The 13,322-nt window shown below is 48.6% G+C and overlaps 1 protein-coding gene across 23 annotated transcripts in view; it reads left to right on the top strand.

Annotated features, from left to right (window-relative positions):
• The window catches only part of PKNOX1 (PBX/knotted 1 homeobox 1), a 71,834-nt gene that overhangs the window by 34,678 nt on the left and 23,834 nt on the right, over positions 1 to 13,322 (top strand). For 21 of the 23 annotated variants that reach the window (XM_065578000.1, XM_065578053.1, XM_005310973.5 and 18 more), the window contains 2 exons: positions 897 to 1,024; positions 8,792 to 8,963. In XM_065578000.1, the coding sequence (XP_065434072.1) occupies positions 897 to 1,024; positions 8,792 to 8,963 (300 nt within the window). The remainder of the gene's footprint in view (positions 1 to 896; positions 1,025 to 8,791; positions 8,964 to 13,322) is intronic. The other 2 variants (XM_065578110.1, XM_065578107.1) reach the window with 1 other exon arrangement.

Here is a 13,322-nt window from a genome sequence, read left to right on the forward strand (position 1 = left end):
ACACAAACTGCTGAGTAGCTGTTCAGACTGATAGAGTCTCTCTCTAACACACACTATTGGATGTCTTTTTAGGCTGGTATCTTTCACCTAACTTGATTTTAATTTGTTGTTGTTCTGTTTTAAGCTGATTAAGTTTGTTCTGCATGGATGTGAAGATGAGCTCATTTAGTTGAACTGGCAAACTTGTTAAAATATTTTTAATGGCAGTTACTTTGCTCCATTCTGCTGGAAAAACTAGTAAATATTGCTCTTTAAATACAACTACTGTTATTTTCTGTTGCTTTTTACATTGAGTAGGTATTCCTATATTGTTTAATGTCATCTGTGTATGTAAAGGTTTAGAGGTAAATTGTAAGGCGAAATTGCATTCCTGATTAGTGAAAGACTGCAACAAATGCTATATTTCAGTTCTGTATAACAAAGTGTGAATTTTAATGGATGAAGAAAGTAGCTCCAGAGTCCCTATTTGCATCAGTGTCTCTGTGGAAAGGGAGAAGGAAATCAATAGGAGGGTAAAGTTTTTATTGTGGTTTCACCACAATGGCTGTTAATCCAGCCTTTCCATAAACTCATTTTTGGAGCAATATATGTCTAACCTATTCCAAAAATAGCTGTTTGTGAGACACAAAATGCTTTAGCAGTTCACTAATATCAATCATTCCAATTTTAAAGCTGAGTGCTGAAACTTGAAATGACCTTTACACTATCCAACAAAAAGTGTCAAGGATTAAATGAGTTTCTTGTTACTGCTTATGCTTTTTGTATAATTGCCAAATCATACCAACCTTCTGGCAATTTACTAGCTTTTTGCATTGCTATTTACTTAGAAAACAGTGTACTACTAATAAATCTTTGTGCTTGGTGACGTAAAATAACTTATCCTCCTTTTTCTACAGATGCAAGTAGTAACCGAGTTAAAAACTGAACAAGACCCAAACTGCTCTGAAACTGATGCAGAAGGAGTGAGTCCTGCCCCTGTAGAATCTCAGACGCCAATGGATGCAGACAAGCAGGCCATTTACAGGTAGTATTATGGACTTTGGTTGTGTCTTTGAAGGGTAAAAAGTATAGTTTTAGGTGTTTTTTCTTTTTTTCTTTTAACTAGGCAGATTAAAACCAGATGAGCTGTAGTTTGCAAGTAAACAATGAGTAAGTTCAAATGAAATGGTTTCATTTTCAGACTCTTTACTTAAGGCAAAAAATTTCCCCAAATTTAGGATTCTGTTGCATGATCTTGAAGACTATTACGAAGTGCAGATATGTCAGTTATTAAAAACAGATATTCTTCTTCGAGTGCTTGCTCATATCCATTCCATTAGGTGTGTGCGCGCCGCGTGCACGATCGTCGGAAGATTTTTACCCTAGCAACACCGGCGGGTCGGCTGTGGAGCCCCCTAGAGTGGCGCCTTCATGGCGCTGAATATATACCCCAGCCGACCCGGCGCCCCCTCAGTTCCTTCTTACCGCCCCTGACGGTCGTTGGAACTGTGGAGCGCTGCTTAGCTGTTCTCCACTTTCCCTAGCTTTTCTTGTTGTATCATAGTTGTAGTTATAGTTATAGTTTTAGAGTTTGTTGTAAGTTAGTTAAGTAGTTTTAAAGTTGTTCTAAATAGTCCAGGGGGTTAAGGGGGTCGTCTCCCCCCTTTCTCCCCCGGCCGCGGGGCCGGGCTCATGCCCAACGCTCCCGGCTTCAAGCTGTGCGCCTCCTGCGCTAAACCTATGCCCACGAGCGACCCGCACGAATCTTGTCTGAAGTGCCTGGGAGAGTCACACCAGACAGACAAGTGTAAAATCTGTAAGGCCTTTCGTCCGAGAACGAAGAAGGAGCGGGACTTTCGGCTCAGGCAACTTCTGATGGAGGCGGCTCTTAGCCCGGACGCTCCTTCCACGAGCAAGGCCCCGGCACCTAGCACCTCGGTGCGCAGTGCCCCGGCGGCACCGGCTGCGACGACCACGCGAGTGGCGTCAGACAAGCCTCCCCGGCACCGGACCTCGTCGGCACCGCAGACACAGCAAGTGCCTCGGCGCCGGTCCTTATCCCCAGGGCACAAAAAAGCCCATAAGACGGGGACATCAGTGCCGAAGACGCCAGCTCCCCCAGTGTCGGGGGTAGAGCCGCGTCCACCGGTGGAGCAACGGAAACAGTTGCCTCCGGCACCGTCGACTCCGGCGCCGAGGCCGTTGAGTCCGGTGCAAATAGCGTCTCCCCCCAGGCCGGCGGTGATACAGTGCCTCCCGTCGACTCCAGAGACCTTCGCGGCGGCGAGAGACTTAATAGCTCTCACGGAGCCGGCACCGCCTCAGCCACCGGCACCGACTGCACCGTTGCCTCGCCCGGTCCAGTCGAGGGGGAAACCTGCTTTGATGCGCCCACCATCACAAGGGCTGGAACCTCGGCACCGGTCCAGGTCCCGAAGCAGGTCCCCACGCCGCTCGCAGTCCCGGCGCCGAATATCGTCTCGGCACCGGTCGTACTCGCGGCCAAGGTCTACTTCGCGGCACCGTTCTACGTCTCGGCACCGCTATGATCGTCGGCACCGATCAACGTCGAGACGTAGTTCTCGGCACCGCTACGGTCGGCGCTCGACGTCGAGGGGTCGCTCCCGGCACCGGGCATACTCCAGGTCCTCGTCGAGGTCTAGATCCGACTCCCGGCACCGACGAGGTCATCGGCACCGGTCGCGGTCCCGGCACCGATCGCCGGCACCGCGCAGAGATAGATCATCTCCGGACCGGCACCGTGCGGCACCGCAGCCCACCGGGATGGTTTCATCTCTCTCGGCACCGCCATGGCCGTCTAGATCGGTGTCTCGCTCCTCGGAGGACTTGTTGAGATCGGCATACCCCCCTCAAGGGCGCGCCGATGAACAAAATTTCGGCCACTGGCAGGAGATGGCAGAGGACCAATCTCATGGACCATCTCACTGGTCGTTTTGGACCCCGTGGGCATACCACCAAGAACAAGGGGCTCCAATACCATCGACCTCTCGCTCGGGTCACTCGGTTAGAAGGGCCCCAGAATCCACCATCTCTCGGCCTCCGCCAGGAGGCATGGAGGCTTCGGTGTCCACGCCACCCGACACCAGGGACCCAAGTGCAGGTGATGCCCCGGCCCAAGAGCAAGGGGATCAGGACCCCCCCTTGGATCCGGTACCACCGGAGGCATCCTCTTCCTCCTCTCCGGACGAGGCAGTGGCGGGCACTTCATGTACGGGTCCCCCTCCGATAGATCTTCGGGCTCACCAGGATCTCCTGCGTAGGATGGCCCGTAATATGGACCTGCACGCGGAGGAGATAGTGGAGGTGCACGACCCGATCGTGAACATCCTTGGAGCAGATGCCCCATCGAGGGTGGCGTTACCTCTGATCCGCACGATCCAATCGAATGCGGATACGATATGGCAAACTCCTGCCTCCATTCCACCCACAGCGAGAGGGGTGGAAAGAAAATACTTTGTCCCCTCTAAGGACTATGGGTACTTGTACACCCACCCCCAACCGTGCTCACTGGTGGTGGAATCAGTGAATGCACGAGAGCGCCACGGCCAGCAGGCTGCAGCGCCTAAATCAAAAGAGGCTAAGCGGCTCGACCTGTTTGGCCGTAAGGTCTACTCAGCCGGAGGGCTACAACTGAGAGCGGCGAACCAACAGGCGTTACTGAGCCGCTACAATTTCAACTCCTGGAACTCTATGGGGAAGTTTAAGGAGTTGATTCCCCAAGAGTCCAGGGAAGAGTTTGGAGCCATGGTAGAGGAGGGCAAGAAGGTGGCTCGGACCTCCTTGCAGGCCTCCTTGGACATTGCAGATTCAGCGGCGAGGACCCTGGCTTCGGGCATCGCTATGCGCAGGATCTCCTGGCTTCAGGTTTCGGGTTTGCCTCCGGAGCTGCAGCAAACCCTACAAGATCTGCCTTTTGAGGGGCATGGATTGTTCTCGGATAAGACGGACTCCCGCCTGCAGAGCCTCAAGGACTCGAGAACAATCATGCGCTCCCTGGGGATGCATGTTGTGGGCCCCCAGCGCAGGCCATTTAGGCCGCAACCTCAGCGCTTCTACCCCCCCCCGCCTCGTCAGAGACAAGACTCGGCCCGGAGGCGAGGGCGAGGTGGTAGAAGAAGGTGGACCGGCCCTCAACCCGGCCAGAACCAGGGGCCACCTCGACCACCTTCAGGCCCCAGGCAGAACTTTTGAAGGTGCGGTCGAGGACGGCGCCCCAGTCATCCCCCAGGATCCAGCCCCCTCCTTTCGGGATCGCCTCTCCCACTTCCACCGTGCTTGGTCCCTTATAACTTCGGACCGTTGGGTCCTCCGCACGGTGGAGAGGGGATACGCTATCCAGTTTTCTTCTACCCCCCCCTCCTCCCCCCCTTCCCCGTCCCTCTTCAGGGACCCTTCTCACGAGCAACTTCTTATACAGGAAGTTTCTACGCTCCTCGCTATGGGGGCCATAGAGGAGGTTCCAGTGGAATTAAGGGGCAGGGGATTCTACTCCCGTTATTTCCTCATCCCCAAGTCCAAAGGAGGTCTGCGACCCATCTTGGACTTGCGCGGACTCAACAAATTCGTAGTAAAGTTGAAGTTCCGCATGGTCTCTCTGGGGGCCATTATCCCTTCCCTCGATCCTGGAGACTGGTTTGCCGCCCTCGACATGAAAGACGCATACTTTCACATCGCAATTTACCCGCCTCACAGACGCTTCCTGCGATTCCTAGTAAACAAAGTGCACTATCAATTTGCAGTCCTTCCCTTCGGCCTATCCTCGGCCCCAAGAGTGTTCACGAAATGTATGGCTGTTGTGGCAGCGTACCTTCGTCGGCAAGGGATACAGGTGTTCCCGTACCTAGACGACTGGCTGGTACGCGGTCGTACCAAGGAACAAGTTCGCGCTCACATCCACATAATAGTGCGCACATTCAACAAGTTGGGTATCCTACTCAACAAGGACAAATCCACTCTAGAACCTACCCAGAGAATAGAATTCATCGGTGCGGTTCTAGACTCCAGACGCGCACAAGCCGTCCTGCCAGACAATCGCTTTTGCACCATCACGAGCCTCGTCCAGGGACTCAAGGCCTTCCCAACTACCACGGTGAGGTCGTGCCTTACCCTCCTGGGTCACATGGCTTCATGCACGTACGTAACCAGGCATGCCAGACTTCGGCTTCGCCCACTCCAGACCTGGGTGTCATCAATATACCGCCCACATCGGGACACCCTGAATATGGTGGTCACAATCCCGAACTCGGTCCTGACCTCCCTCACATGGTGGCTAGATCACAATGTGGTTTGCGAGGGGATGCCGTTTCACGCCCCACAACCCTCTCTGCACCTGGTCACAGACGCTTCATCTCTGGGTTGGGGCGCCCATCTCAACGAGCACCATACCCAGGGCCTGTGGACTGCACCTCAGCTAGCCCTACACATCAATGTTCGGGAACTGATGGCGGTGCGCCTGGCGTGCCAGGCATTTCTCAATCTCCTACGTGGCCGCTGTGTGTTAGTTCTCACCGACAACACCACGGCCATGTTTTACATCAACAAGCAAGGAGGAGCACGTTCGTCAATTCTATGCCAAGAGGCCATTCGCCTGTGGGACTTCTGCATCGCCCACTCAATCCATCTCACGGCATCGTTCCTCCCTGGAGTCCAGAATACTCTGGCGGACCGGCTCAGCAGGTCCTTTCAAACGCACGAGTGGTCTATCCGTCCGGACATTATACATTCCGTCTTCCAGAAGTGGGGGTTTCCCCACATAGACCTGTTTGCATCTCGAGACAACAGGAAGTGCCACGTGTTCTGCTCCCTGCAAGGTCGAGCTCCGGGCTCCCTCTCGGATGCGTTTCTCCTTCCCTGGAAAGACCACCTGTTTTATGCCTTCCCTCCGTTTCCTCTGGTCCACAAGGTACTGCTCAAATTGCGCAGAGACCAGGCACAGGTAATTCTGATCGCTCCAGCGTGGCCGAGACAACATTGGTACACCACGCTGTTGGAACTCTCGGTTCGGACACCGATCCCGCTTCCATTGTATCCGGATCTCATCACGCAGAACCACGGCCGGTTGCGTCACCCCGACCTGCAATCACTCCACCTCACGGCGTGGCTGCTCCATGGTTCACCCAGGCAGAGCAACAGTGTTCTCACTCTGTCCAACAGATTCTGCTGAGCAGTAGGAAGCCCTCAACACGGACCACATACTTGGCCAAGTGGAAGCGGTTCTCCTGTTGGTGCGAACAGCGAGCCACGTCCCCGTTGCACGCACCTATCCCTCTCATTTTGGAATATCTCCTCTCCCTAAAACAGCAAGGGTTGGCGATATCTTCAATTAGAGTTCACCTGGCCGCTATATCGGCCTTCCATCCAGGGGAACTCGCGTCCTCGGTATTCTCTAACCCGATGGTCGTTAGATTCCTCAAGGGCTTAGACCGGACGTACCCACAACAACGTCAGCCCGTTCCGACGTGGGACCTCAACCTGGTTCTCTCCAAGCTCACAGGTCCTCCATTCGAGCCACTGGCCACCTGTTCACTTCTGTACCTGTCCTGGAAGACAGCCTTCCTCGTAGCCATCACCTCAGCAAGGCGCGTTTCTGAACTCAGGGCGCTTACATCCGAGCCCCCTTACACAGTTTTCCACAAGGATAAAGTGCAGCTTCGTCCACATCCTGCCTTTCTCCCTAAGGTGGTTTCTCCTTTTCATATCAACCAGGATATATTTCTCCCGGTCTTTCATCCTAAACCACATGCTACTCGCCAGGATCAACGTTTGCATTCTCTGGACGTACGCAGGGCCCTGGCTTTCTATATTGACCGCACAAGGCACTTTAGAAAGACGACGCAACTCTTCGTTGCAGTGGCCGACCGAATGAAAGGCTCACCGGTCTCCTCACAACGCCTATCCTCCTGGATTACGTCTTGCATCCGGACTTGCTATGACCTGGCAGGTGTCTCAGCACCGCACCTCACCGCTCACTCCACGAGGGCCCAAGCTTCCTCGACGGCTTTCCTGGCGCAAGTTCCGATACAGGACATTTGTAGAGCTGCGGTTTGGTCGTCAGTCCACACATTTACAGAACACTATGCACTAGTGCAGCAGTCCAGGGACGATGCTGCCTTCGGATCAGCAGTTTTGCACACAGCAATGTCTCACTCCGACCCCACCACCTGAGTTGGGCTTGGGAGTCACCTAATGGAATGGATATGAGCAAGCACTCGAAGAAGAAAAGACGGTTACTCACCGTTGTAACTGTTGTTCTTCGAGATGTGTTGCTCATATCCATTCCAAACCCGCCCTCCGTCCCCACTGTCGGAGTAGCCGGCAAGAAGGAACTGAGGGGGCGCCGGGTCGGCTGGGGTATATATTCAGCGCCATGAAGGCGCCACTCTAGGGGGCTCCACAGCCGACCCGCCGGTGTTGCTAGGGTAAAAATCTTCCGACGATCGTGCACGCGGCGCGCACACACCTAATGGAATGGATATGAGCAACACATCTCGAAGAACAACAGTTACAACGGTGAGTAACCGTCTTTTGCTATAGCTGTAATGGGCATCAAGCTTAAGTTAGCAATAGTGTTTTGTTTAGGCTATTGAGGAATAGTGACTTGAACTCATACTGTCCCATTATATTTTATATGTTAGAATTAGCTTCAATAGTATCTGAGGCCTTTCCTCATTTATTTTATTTTTGTGATCAACCAAACCTGTACCACTTTTCCTTTAGGCTAAAAATAAATAAATAAAAATGTGCCTTTTCTCACAACTCTATAATACAAAAATACTTATCTTAGCACTTTTCATTTGAAGATATTAATCACATGTATAAACTGCAAAGTGAGGGTGTAATTGTAGAACAGATAGGCATACCTGTGTTAGCTTTAATTTAGCTAGTGTGGGTAACAATAGCAGTGTACACATAGTGGCGAGGACTTTAGTATGTGCTATCAAACAGAGTACAAGCCCTCCATGGACCCTAGGCATGTACTGTACTTTGGTTGGTAGCCCATTCTGAAACCTGTGCTGCTATGAGTACACTGCTATTGTGACCTGTGCTAGCTAAATTAAAACATGTATGCCTACCCATGCTACAATCACATCTTCACTTTGCAGTGTAGACATACCAAAAGTGCTTTACAAAGGCACTGTTATTGCCAGTTTACACATGGGGAAATGACACATAAGGAGGGTAAGTGACTTGGCCAAGATCACAAAATGAGTTAATGGTAGAATCATCTTAGTCCTGATCTGAGCCAAGTTAGCTAATTTCACAATGAGTCTCTCAAAATACAGGCCGTTCTCAGTTGTACCAAACCATAAGGTGATTTTGTTATATTGAAATGGGGCACATATTGGAGACCAAATGGATGCTATCAGGCTTATTTTTTTGTAATTTAAATCTGGTTTCATTCTTTGTGTCAGTGCTAATCCATTACACATTTGTACTAATACATAACCTTCTAACTAACTTACAATTAATAAAATGGCATTTCAGAGCTTCATAACTGCAATTATGATATCTTCTTATCAATGTCCAATTAAATAGTCATGCTTTATTATACAGCTTTAGTTGTGTCTAAATCTTATACAGTTTTACTTTTTTTTTTATAATTCACATAGATTTTTGGCTAATATTGTCAGTTGTGTGTTGTATATAATCTTTTCATAAAACTTACAGAATTGCTTTTCTGGATGAATGGTGGTTAGGTTTTTACTTTTTGGATACCTAACATTATAAAGTAGGAAATATAAAGTAAAAAAATATTTATTCAGACCTGATTTTATTATTTATTTATTCCTAGGCACCCACTGTTTCCATTGTTAGCACTATTATTTGAAAAATGTGAACAATCTACACAGGGCTCAGAAGGCACTACCTCTGCTAGTTTTGATGTAGATATTGAAAATTTTGTAAGGAAGCAGGAGAAGGAAGGAAAACCCTTTTTTTGTGAAGATCCAGAAACTGATAATTTAGTAAGTATAAAGCATTTTTATGAAGCAAATGACACTTCTCCCTCTTATTCCCAATTACTTCTCTCAACTGTTGCTCTCGGTAGATTCCCAAATCTTTTGATCCTACGATGGTGGATTGTTAATATTGCAAGTACTGAATTCTGAAACTAAAGATCAGAAAAAGTCTGTAAACTTAGTTTGTCTTTTTATCCTTTTTTTCTTATCTACAAACATCTGTTGCATCCTTCATTTTGACCACCTGCCTCACATTTTTCAAAAGTTGTTTCCAATATGTGCTCCTAAAACAGCTGAGGTTGACATTATATTTAGAGATGAGTTAAGACACATACCCACTACAATCCAGTTGACTGTACAGAGTAGTTTCTCAGAAGGCAATCAGATAATTTTTGTTCACTGTTCTATAGATCTTATCTAGTCAGATTTTCCTGTGGTGTGTTTTTTGCCTGATGCATCTGCATTGTCTGAGGGAGGAAAGGTTAGAAAATTTGTCCACTAACTTTTATACATAAAAAGAAGTCTGAGGCCTGGTATGCAATAGGAATATAAGGAAATAAAAAAAAAAAAATTCAAGTAGAACAGTTTGTGTTGAATGATAAATCAGTTTGAGACAGCATTTCTAAATGATACTCAGTTTGGTATTTTGGGCCTACGTAAAAAACTGTTCAAATGGAGAGTCCTATAAGGTTGTGTCTGTTTTGTAGTAGGGTTACCATTCGTCCGGATTTACCCGGACATGTCCTCCTTTTTGTGCTAAAAATAGCGTCCGGGGGGAATTTGTAAATCACTCAAAATGTCCGGGATTTCCCCCCTCCCTGGCAGAGCAGAGCGAGCGGCTGGGAGGGCTGCAGGAAAGTCACAGGCTGGACTCCGGAGCAGCTGTAGAGGAGCTCCTCCCCCCCTGCATTCTGAGCCGGCAGCTCCTCCTCCCTTGCAGCCCAGTGTCCTGCTCCAGCAGCACTGTGCAGGGCCAGGGACCGGGTTGTGTGTTGTGCTGGGGAGCGCAGCCACGTGTCCGGCTCGCACAGAGCCCAACACCCTGTTCTGAGCAGCAGGGTAAGGGGGCCAGGGGGCAGAAGAAGGGGCAGGGAGGTTCTGGAGGCGGCAGTCAAGAAACGGGGGGGGTCGGGAGTTCGGGGGGGGCTTTTGGGGGGGAGTGGAGAAAGTTTTGGGCAGTCAGAGTACAGGTAGGGGGTGGGGTTCTGGAGGGCAGTTAGGAGCAGGGATCCCAGGAGGGGGCAGTCAGGGGACAAGGAACAGGGAGGCTTAGGTAGGGGGTGGGGTTCTGGAGGGCAGTTAGGAGCAGGGATCCCAGGAGGGGGCAGTCAGGGGACAAGGAACAGGGAGGCTTAGGTAGGGGGTGGGGTTCTGGAGGGCAGTTAGGAGCAGGGGTCCCAGGAGGGGGCAGTCAGGGGACAAGGAGCGGGGGGGGGGCCTGGGAGTTCTGGCGGGGGAGCTGTCAGGGGGCAGGAGTGGGGAGAGGGATCGGAGCAGTCAGGGGACAGGGAGCAGAGGGGTTTAGATGGGTTGGGAGTTCTGGGGGGGGCTGTCAGGGGGTGGGGAGTGGTTGGATGGGGCGTGGGAGTCCCAGGGGTCTGTCTGGGGGTGGGGGTGTGGATAAGGGTTGGGGCAGTCAGGGGACAAGAGGCAGGGAGGCTTAGATAGGGGGTGGAGTCCTGGGGGGCAGTTAGGGGCAGGGGTCCCAGGAGGGGGCAGTCAGGGGACAAGGAACGGGGGGAGGGTTGGGGGTTCTGGGGGGGCGGGAAGTGGGAGGGGCAGGGGCGGGGCTAGGGCGGGGCTCCTCCCGTCCTCTTTTTTGCTTGCTGAAATATGGTAACCCTATTTTGTAGCAATAAATGGAATTCTGCCATTTCAGACAAGGCAGAGAGAAGGAACTTCAAATTAGGTAGCTGATGAGTACTTGCAGGTAGAGGATCAAAGATTCAGTACCTCTGAAGTCCCAGTTGCTCAGAAGAAGCCTACCAAAAGAGCATTCCAACTTACACGGAAAGAACTCACTGTCTGGTCCAAAAAGGCCAATGTGGCTCTTTTGACATGCATCACACTAAGAATGTTTGACTACCTTATATTTATGTTAGAGTGAGAGATCTTTTCTCTGTGTTCTACCTAGGTTGGTGAGTCCTGCTAGCTTCTCACACACACGTCAAGCCCAGTAAAGGCCCTTCTCCATAAATTCAACCTCAGAAATCTGTCTTAGTACATCTTGCATTGCTATTTCTTGGTAGGGTTATGATTTCAGTGTTTTTAACCATGAGTGTCAAAAGAATGTTGGCTTGGGCTTTATGGCATCCACACAGAGTTCTAGACCTATTTTTACAAGGTATTATTGCTTGAAGTCCGCCTCATTGAACCTGTTGAAAGCAGGCAATAAAGATTATTGTATTGCCTTTTGATCAAGATATATTTTACTTTGTTTTTGTTTTTTTCACTCTGTTACAGTATATTTATATTCTTCCTACATTGTTGCAAGTTCTGTATTTTTACAAACACAGCCTTGGAGTGTTAGAGACTCAGAGTAGGGATCTATTATGTATCTTTGGAGAAAAGATAGTTTCCTATCCTTAGTTTTCTAAAAGTGTGTGCATAACTATATTTTAAAGATTAAAAGACTGTAAACAAAGATTAATGATAAATGACAATAGATTGAATTGGGGAAGGTGTCTATTGGGATGCCCACAAAGGCTGGTGTTAACATTTTTAGCGGTCTTGAAGAATCAGTAAACATGTTTTTGTTTATTAATTTAACGAAATTGGGAAACAAGTCAGGGCAGAAGAATGTTGTAATAGAAAGGGACTTAGAAAGATTAAAAACATGCAGTTAATAACTTGGGGGAAGGGAATAGTGAGAGACACAAGTCAATACATCTGGGGAAAACTTAAATTCTTATTTTTGGGTTAAACAGATGGGAGAAACCTAAGTTGTTTGGAAGTGACAGAGAGGTGATATCAAGGTGATAGTGACAGAGGGGTGACAGCAAATTAGACATGAGTGTACATAGTTGCCAAAACCCAAAAATCAATTTTGGCTACATATAGAAAGACATGATATCGTGGAGCAGGGAGGTAGGTAATAGTTCTTATCTATATGGCACTTGTGTGACTGTGGTTGAAATACTGAGTTTCTTTCCGGGTACAAGACCCGAAAGGTATCGACAAACTGGAAGGAATTCAGAAAGGATCATCAGAAACTATCGGGGATTGGAGGGAGTGAAGTATGAGGTAACATTGAAAGGGCTTGATACATATTTAAATTAAGCTACTTGGAGGGAGAGGAAGACAATGTGCTGTACTGAAAAGGTTACAGTAGGCTTACTTGCAGATTATATACATTTGAGGTGCAGAGAAGAGCCCATGGTGGAGGGCAACTCCATGACTGGACTTGAATGAAAGGGAGATAGATAGCTGAGGATATTTCCATTGTCAAGTAGAAAGTTTGTTTTGGTGACTTCTAACTGAACAGAGTTAAACTGGAAAACCCAGTTTTTGTTCAAGAAAGATGGAGAAGCAGTTAAGGAGTTAGTGAAATATTTACATTATATTCATTTATAGGCCTTTCAATGGCACTCCTCTGTAGTCTGAGTACCCCAGAGGCATTTAATGCATAATCAACACCTATGTGAGGTGGAGAGATCTTACTATCTCCATTTTGCAGATGAAGAACTGAAGCACAGAGATTCAGTGGTTTGTCCAAGGTCCCAACTAGGAAGAGAATTCAGAACTCCTGAGTTCCAGTCTAGTGTTTCAACCATGAGACCTTTGTATCTCTCTAATGGAGAGGCAAAGTTTGGTGTAATTTACATAAGAAAAGGTCATTGATATTGTAAAATAATTTGTCCAAACAAAAAAAGACAAAATGTGTTTGTATCCTATAACCGTTCTGTGGCTAAATCCTGTAGTAGAGTGGCTGTTGCCACCATAGACAAAAATAATGGACAGAATGTGGAAGAGAGAAAATAAACCAGGTCCTTCCACAGGCTTTTTGAAAGCTGCAAGCAGCAGGGGCACATGGTGTTTGTTCATTTTAACTGGAATGTTAATGACCCAGTGAAGTCTTGTGAAGTACTCATACCACTATATTATCATAAATGTTGGTAATAATAATAACTGCTTCATTAACAGCTATAATAATATATTCTCTCCCATCATATGGAAAGTGTAGCCAAGCCAGTGGAAAACACTGCAGGTTTACTGACATTCTGTAAGACCCACCACATTGCTACCACCATTTTAGATTCCCCTTGAAAAGAAAGAACCCCGCTGCAGACATTTCACACCTTCAAATTGTTTTCAATTAAAATATCTTGTTTAAATATGAGGTTCATTGTCAAAGGGAGAAACACA

This window comes from Chrysemys picta, chromosome 1, assembly GCF_011386835.1.
Source record: "Chrysemys picta bellii isolate R12L10 chromosome 1, ASM1138683v2, whole genome shotgun sequence".
NCBI lineage: Eukaryota > Metazoa > Chordata > Testudines > Emydidae > Chrysemys > Chrysemys picta.